The 7,603-nt window shown below is 46.9% G+C and overlaps 2 protein-coding genes across 2 annotated transcripts; both read right to left on the reverse strand.

Moving 5' to 3' along the window:
• Window positions 1-885: 885 nt before the first annotated feature.
• LOC129101871 (multicilin) lies at window positions 886-3,530 on the reverse strand. Its single transcript, XM_054611823.1, has 6 exons — window positions 3,365-3,530; window positions 3,152-3,231; window positions 2,564-2,624; window positions 2,202-2,425; window positions 1,405-1,515; window positions 886-1,314 (listed from the first exon to the last, which is right to left on the reverse strand). Exons 1-6 carry the CDS (start codon window positions 3,528-3,530, stop codon window positions 886-888), a joined length of 1,071 nt encoding a protein of 356 aa, XP_054467798.1.
• A 1,736-nt stretch (window positions 3,531-5,266) lies between these two features.
• On the reverse strand, window positions 5,267-6,893 carry LOC129101780 (cyclin-O). The gene is made up of 3 exons (XM_054611701.1): window positions 6,540-6,893; window positions 5,969-6,154; window positions 5,267-5,863 (listed from the first exon to the last, which is right to left on the reverse strand). The coding sequence occupies exons 1-3, from the start codon at window positions 6,891-6,893 to the stop codon at window positions 5,267-5,269; spliced, it is 1,137 nt and encodes a 378-aa protein (XP_054467676.1).
• Window positions 6,894-7,603: the final 710 nt, after the last annotated feature.

A 7,603-nucleotide genomic window follows, 5' to 3' on the forward strand; every position in this document is an offset into this window, starting at 1 on the left:
ACAGGTGACCGACCGGAGGTCCCACATTGTCCCCTGGACCGGTCCGCCTTACAAAAAACCCCAGCTCTTTTACAGCTAAAGCCCTCAACTGTGAGGTTAAAGGAATATTACATGACAGATACACAAAGGTCAGAAGGTCACACATCCTCCTGAAATACGTTAATCTCTTCCTCTTGTTTTGATTTCCCCTTCTGCCAAGTTTAAAACAAATCAGATGTATAAGATAAGTTTTTTGTGAAAGATGTGTTTTTTCACTGCTTATACAGCTTAAGTGTGTTTGATTTAGAATAGTAATAAATCATTCCACCTGGGGGAAAAAAAAATGTAATTTCCAAAACCAAGGATCTGAACAAGGATGTTGGCTGCAATGCATCATGACTCAGTGCCCGTCGTTCAGACCACACAGTCACTCAGACGGAGACAAAAGAAGTCACAGGGTCACATTTGTCGGGGTCACAGGGTCACATTTGCTTCACCGCTGCAAACAAGTAAGTTCATTCCGTTTGCTCAAACTTCACCTCTTAACAAAAACCACTCCAACACAGCTTTACAAAACATAACTTTTATTTTATTACCCAAGACAAATCATATGGTGGGGGGGAAGAGATAAACCCTGACATTGCTCCATTGTTTGGCTGGATCATTACGTTTCGAGGCCTGTAAACAGAAACACAATGAAAAGTGGCAGTGTCATTTCCTTTTTGTCAGGCGCCACCTCTGACTGATCATCTCACAAGCTACCTGAGGAAGACATTATGAATCATTTACAGATCTCCCTATAGATTTGTTTGTTAAGCATTAACAACCGCTGCCCACCCACACGTCCTTCACAAATCGCAGAGGGATCCAGCTTTGCTCACGAAGAGCCCTGGTTTTCAGCTGGTTTCAGTTGGGAACCCAGCGGAAGCGGTACCCCCCTTGCTGAGTCCTGGAGGTGAAGGCCCGTCCGTGAGGAAGTACCCGAGTCCTCATGGTGCAGTGTTCTTGGATGGAAGTTCTAAAGGACGAGAATATCTCATCGGGCTCTGCTCTGTCCGCCGCAGAGCTGCTGGAAACAGAAGTCTGCAGGCCTGAGAATGAGCCGTGCATGCGTATAGTCTCTGGTTCCTGCGGTGTTCTGGAACCAGCATTAGCGCCGTGCAGGACGGCGTTGCAGCGCGTGCTGATGTCCCTCAGCATGTCCTCCACTGAGTCTGAGGACTCTGTTTCGTATCCTTCGTCCAGTCGCTGACGCTTACAGGGACTCAGGGAGGTTTGGTCTCCGCAGGGCATCGCTGGCTCCCTCACATGTGGGTCGCTGATTGTCATCAGTTTCTGAAGACACAACAAGACATGAAGTTTGATTTATGAGGTTGAATAATATGTATGAATATTGCTGTGCTTTTGTCGCGGCCATGTACTCACTTCTAGCACTGAGGCCAGGTGCTTTGCGCGGCTGGCCAGCTGTCTGAGGGGACGGTTCCTCTCCTGGAGGGAGTCGATCTCGTCCTGTCGTCGCTGTAGAGTCTCATGGAGCTATGGACGCACAGAGACAAAGTCACGCTGACAGAAGACACATCGCTCAGTTATTTCAAATGTAGCCCAGTCACATGACAACCACAAACTCCTCCGAAATGTTAACCGTAACTACAATTACACCTTTTACTGGTTTACAAAAACTCTCCAGTGTACACATTTTTAAACCAAACTGGTTTAAAGGGGACATATCATGCTTGTTTCCATGTTAATACTTGTTTCTCTTGGTGTCTACTAGAACATATTTACGCATTTAATGTTCAAAATACACATTATTTTACTCATTCTGTCTGTCTGAATATTCTTGTATGTCCCCCTCTGTCTGAAATGCTCCGTTTTAGTGCGTTTTCGACAGAATTGTGTTGCTAGGCAACAGGTGGATCCATGTTTACTTCCTGTCAGCCAATGTCATCCACAAACAAGCATAACCGGAAATAAAACGGGACACTATTGGAATGTTTACGTTTAGAACTGTGACGATTGTATTAAAAATTAAATAATCTCTGAGTGTCACTATGGAGACAAAGTTTTTGACAAAACAATGAATCAGTCAAAGGTCAGCCACAGCGCTTTGGGATCTCTTGGATAACTCCAACATATGAAAATGTTACTATTGTATTATTTAGTCACACGTTAAAAAAAAAAGAAACACTGAACATTGTTCATAAATCTCAGTGAGGATTCACCTGTTTGTTGACTTCCATGGAATCTCCCAACGCCCTGTGCTGGTACTGAGCGATGCCCTGCCAGGGGGCTCCATCCTGGGAGGGTGGGGCGCCTTCTCCTGTTGAAAAGTGGACCAGACCGCCCCCTGAAGAGAAGCACCGCTGAGGGGTGAGGATGGGTAGGACGCATCCCTGGAATGGTACCATCTCAGCTGAAAGACTGCTCTCCAGGGTGGCAGGAGAATCTGACAGAGGAGACAAACACCCAGGGTTAAGACAACATGTCCTTTTAAGGATTTCTATTCTATTATTATTATTATTATTATACAAGTGTTTTGTAGTACATGCAATCAAGGCTTTGATGTTAATGTTTCATCACTCACCTGCCATGAAATCCAGCGCATAATCTCCGAAGTCTTGCTCATCTCCATCAGATTCGTTCACCTGAGAGGGAATAAAATTGACAATTAAAATACAACAACAATTAATAAAAAAATCTTATCTGACATGGTTATCATAACTGCCGCAAACCTGATAGTCCCACCACGACCAAGCGGAGGGATGTGGCTGTGTGGCGAAACACGTCTGGGTGCTCATTTTTGCTGAAGTGTGCCGTCGCGTGAGTGTGTGTTTTCTTTTTGTGGACGCACGGTGCCAAAATACGCGGCTCGTGTGACCAAAACGTGGGAGGTCCGACCAATTAGCGGTAGCCGTGACGTGTCACGACGCGTCAACCGCGATCTCATTCGTGCAGAATTCCAGCACATCACGTCAAACATTAACAACCTTATCTGCCCCCATATACCATCTCTCTCTCTCTCTCTCTCTCTCTCTCTCTCTGGCATTTTAATTCATTGTATGTGCTTGTTTTTTTTTTTATGACAACTCGGGTTGTCATAAAAAAACTCGGGTGCCACAAAGACACTTCTTTCTGCCACTGACAAGTTTTATTTTGAATTCCTTTAACTGACCTGAGAGCCGATGGAGTCGCCCTGCAGTCTCACCGCGGACGCGCAGTCCTCCAAATCATCCCAGGCGATTGTTGAAAAAGCTGGAACACAAGTAAAGTGCATCTGCGTGATTCAAGTGGAACCTCTTTTTACGTGCACGTGTCAGTCACGCGCTACTGCACACGAGCGCGTGAAGTTCAAAAACAATGTCAGAGTATGACTGCTGCAGCATACCTTGCTCAATGACGCACGGGAGCTCGACGTACACACTGACCGGGCTGCTGCTCCTCGGCACCAGCTTTGTGTTCCCCGCAGTCCTCCTCCTCCTCCTCCACTGTTGGCCGGGGCGCGTAGCACCAAACCCCCTCCTGTCTCTCTGCACCTCCATCTCCATCTCCATCACTTCTGGCTGCAGGACTGAAGTGACCGCTGCGTGATTCAGATTTATAGACCGGATTCTTCCCGGTTTGTGCCTCTCCGTGCCGCGGCCTCGGCACCAATCAAATACACTCAAACGGTCTCCAGGGAGCGACAAGCGTCCTCGGAGACTCAAATTGGTGCAGACAAACGGTTTTTCATGGTCTGAAGTGTAAAGTGGTACCGCGCACAACGGCGCCATTACAGCAGGTGCTCTCCCTCCCTCCCTCCCTCCCTCCCGCCTAAGGCCACATATTCCCCCTCGCGCGCCGCCAGAAAAACACATGTAGGACGTTGATGTTTTTATAAAATCATTAATCTTCACAGTCCTTATATGGGAAGTGGTTAATACGGCTGTATTATTCAGTGCGTAATTCCTTTCCAGCTGGGCGGCTGTGGCACATGAGGTAGAGCGCTTGTCCCGTAACCACAAGGTTGGTGGTTCAAACCCCTCTACCGGCAACATGCCGAGGTGTCCTTGAGCAAGACACCTAACCCCAAGTTGCTCCCCGGGCGCTTCATTGCAGCCCACTGCTCCTCCGGGATGGGTTAAATGCAGAGAAATAATTTCCCCATTGTGGGACTAATAAAGGATTGATTATTATTATTATTATTATTAAAATTCTCGAATTAGGTCAAGGCATGTCGCAAAGTGGGGAAAAAAAGGAAAAGGGCAATTACGTCCGACAGCACAGCAAACACTGGTGACAAATGCCTCAATTAGTAAACAAACAAGAGTGAGCCTTGTTGACCCTTAACGCTGGATGCACCTGTGTGGTCGACACTGTGTCAGCAGGGCGAGATGCCACGCGTAATGGATTATATCAGAGAAAGGAACCTCAATTGGCCAGGCTGTGTTGGCACAGGTCAGTTTTCAAAATAGTGATGCAACGGTAAGTAAAGACGTGGGTGAGCTGACCTCCCGGCCAACAGCCACAATAGGCCACAAAAGTCACTCATATGGTGAGAAATGTGTTTATTTCTGCTGTTAACCCCTAAAGAGGGTTTGAAAGCTCACATTTGGAGTCACGCCAGTCTTGTAGTTTATTGTTAAGTAACCTAACAGAGTTATTTATGCCACAGTGGGTTTAGTAGAAACTAATGCTTTGCCCACCTAATCTAGATAAAGTTAACATGCAACATGCTCATTCTAATGGTGCATTTTTGCGTAATTGCACGATTTCTCATTCATGCCATCCAGTGTCAATGACCTCTGCACCGATTTATTTCAAATATTTCACTTAATATTCAAAGAATTAAAAAAGTTGAATTATGGCTTCACGTTTTTCGATGATCATTCAAGGGACAAACACGGAATCATTTACTTATCATTTATTATCACAATAAAAAACAATCAATCAATGACAATGAGTGCATTTTTTTTTCAGGTCCTTCATGAAATAGTTTGAAACAGTATCACATCCCTGCAGCGAGATCAGTGCATACACAGTAAACAATGACTTTGATTCGGAATTATATAAAAAAATAAACAGAATATATTAGTGTACTTCATTGATAAACAAAAGCCTACTCTGAGTAAAATAAATAATACACTTTCTTTCAGTTTAACTAACCGATGAGGTATACATGCTGTTTAGTAGATGAGTTTGCATAAACGCTAGACTTCACTTCTGAACATCACCTTAAAAATAACCCCTAGAATAAAAACCCCAAAGTTTAGGGGGGGGATTTGGCCTTTTCACATCCGCACACATGTAGTCACACGGCAGACATCACTTCCAGTGACTCCTGGTTTAACGACACCAGCAGCCTCAGGTTGTCCCTGCACTCCTGGGCCAGTGTGTGGTCGCGGCTCCCCTGACTCAACAGGGACAGGATGTGGCCCTTCGCTTCCACGTCACAGATCTCGGGGCTCCAGGATGGTTGGGTGCACGGTTCGCCCACAAAACCGCCCCACTGGTCCTCCGGCTCACCTTCCAGTGACTCGCCGGCTATCCTCAGCGCGCAGCGAGCGGTCAGGGACGGCGGGTATCTGTTGAAGGCGTAGTCCGCCAGACTCAACTCGCACACCTTGCGCGCGAGGTTACCGCGCCGCCCGGATCTTTTCGCGTCCGCGTTCGTGCGCGCAAAACCGCCGCCGCCGCCGCCGCCGCCGCCGCCTGCGCACTCGGCTTCGAGCTGTTCCGCGTAGACGCAGTTGGCGTAAAAGTCCAGGAAAAAGGCCAGCGTGGGCGCGGCGAGGTGGAAGTTCAAGCGGAGGAGGACGAGACACTCCAGGTTGCAGAGCTGCTCCTTGGTGAACGAGTCGCAGCACAGCGCCAAGAGGTGGCCGATCCGCGGCGAGCTCACCTCCACCTTGGTGAAACAGAGAGGGAGAGAGAGAGGGAGAGAGAATAGGGGGGTGAGTCGTAATGAATGAGATCCAAACTGTCAATCTCGTCCTCCAGACACGAGACGCACCTGTTTGCTGGCCAGAAGGAGCGCAGTGACGCCCAGCAGCTGGAAGCAGTCCGCGGCCACCGGCGTGGACGCCATGAACCGGTCCATGATGTTCACCGCCAGGCAGCAGCACTCGAAGGACAGATGGAAGTGCTTGTGGACGGGGATGAGCCAGCTGACGAGCTTACACCGGGCCTCCGCAGTCAGCTGCGACACAGAGCACAGACACCATTAGAGAGATGGAAAAAAAATCTTTATAGCAGTTATATATGTTCATGTAATGTTATTTGCGCCACTATAAATTATAAATAAACAATGTACTTGATAATAAAGCTATTCTGATAAACAGCAATGTTACCAATAAAGTCACTTTAAAAAAAATTGTTGCTTTTAGTTAACATGAAGAGTGAAAAGTAGGCTAAATAATAGTTTAAAGTTAAGTTTTTAAAAAAGGCAAACAAGTAATCTAACCTAATTCATATAAAAGGTTGCATAAATAACCCATATTTCATATTGTTTACTGATGTTTCCATTCAGTATCTGGCAACATTTCACCCGGACTAACACTAAATTAACGTGCGTCATAGCTTACTTGTGGCTGGCGTGCCAAGCTTTTGCAGGAATGAAACTGCGCCTCTTTGTCTCTCTGGATCTGGAACCCGACGTCGCCGTACTGGAGGTACCAGCTGGACAGCTGTCCCGCGGGAGGCTGGTGCGAACGCAGCGGGGACGCATCTACCCGAGCCAGGGAGCAAACCGGAGAGAGTCCCAGGTCTTCCTCAAAACCGGAGTCGCTCAACTTGGACACGAGCGTCTGCTTTCTGTGCCGGCCGGTCTGAGGTTGCCGGTCAGTTGCGTGCGCTTCTGTTGGAGGGGACGCGCCGGCCGTCCGTCTCCGTTTGTAAACGGCCTCGGAGCCGCGCTCTCCGTTCACAAATGACACCATGTCTCCGGTACTGGCTGTCTAACACCGGAGCCTTTCGCTGGTCGCGTATCACTGAGGCCGGGTCCTAACACGGCAGCAGCCTGCTGGATGCTGGTCTCGGGATGCTGAGGGGAGTTCCGTCCCGTTACGTCACTTTTCCCGGGGTCTTCCCCGCGCTACCGCAGCGCACCTTTCTCCTGTCCCCCGGGCAACCGAGGCTAAACAATCACTTGTCCCATGTAGGAATTAATTATCCTAATCCTTGAACCATATGTTAGGCTATCACTTTCACTGTCTTTAGGCTCATGAAACAAAATAGATAAATATATTAATCCTTAAAATAATAAAAAAAAGTTTTCACGTGTGAAATGTTTGACTGAGAATATGAATTCACATGTTACATTGTGAATTCTTCAGTTAAAAACTGCTGATCCACTCGTGAAATTGAATTTTGAATTTTAAAACATTTCACTAGAAATAATTGAAAACCACATGAGCCACATGTGCATTCTTCGTAGTGAAATGGCGTTGTAGTTTCACACGCGATAAATGTAGCAAAAGGGGATTTGCGGATTTTATACTGAAACGTATTATAAGTGTTATGATAATTATCATGCAAAAATGCAGAGAAATAAGGGAAAGTCTCTCAAAAATGGTAACAGGAAGGAAACAACCGTTTATGTGGGAGAAGATGGAGGTTATTATGTAATGTTTATCCACAACAATGAGAT

The sequence above is a fragment of the Anoplopoma fimbria genome, chromosome 13 (assembly GCF_027596085.1).
Source record: "Anoplopoma fimbria isolate UVic2021 breed Golden Eagle Sablefish chromosome 13, Afim_UVic_2022, whole genome shotgun sequence".
NCBI classification, from domain to species: domain Eukaryota; kingdom Metazoa; phylum Chordata; class Actinopteri; order Perciformes; family Anoplopomatidae; genus Anoplopoma; species Anoplopoma fimbria.

Excerpts from the sequence above, each read along its gene's own strand:
- LOC129101871 (XM_054611823.1), bottom strand. The coding sequence starts at position 3,530 with ATGGAGATGGAGATGGAGGTGCAGAGAGACAGGAGGGGGTTTGGTGCT. Across the intron at positions 2,426-2,563 it reads TGCGCTGGATTTCATGGCAG|ATTCTCCTGCCACCCTGGAG; the intron begins GTGAGTGATGAA and ends CTCCTCTGTCAG. Across the intron at positions 1,516-2,201 it reads CCATGGAAGTCAACAAACAG|CTCCATGAGACTCTACAGCG; the intron begins GTGAATCCTCAC and ends GTGCGTCCATAG.
- LOC129101780 (XM_054611701.1), bottom strand. The coding sequence starts at position 6,893 with ATGGTGTCATTTGTGAACGGAGAGCGCGGCTCCGAGGCCGTTTACAAA. Across the intron at positions 6,155-6,539 it reads GCTTGGCACGCCAGCCACAA|CTGACTGCGGAGGCCCGGTG; the intron begins GTAAGCTATGAC and ends TCTGTGTCGCAG. Across the intron at positions 5,864-5,968 it reads TCCTTCTGGCCAGCAAACAG|GTGGAGGTGAGCTCGCCGCG; the intron begins GTGCGTCTCGTG and ends TGTTTCACCAAG.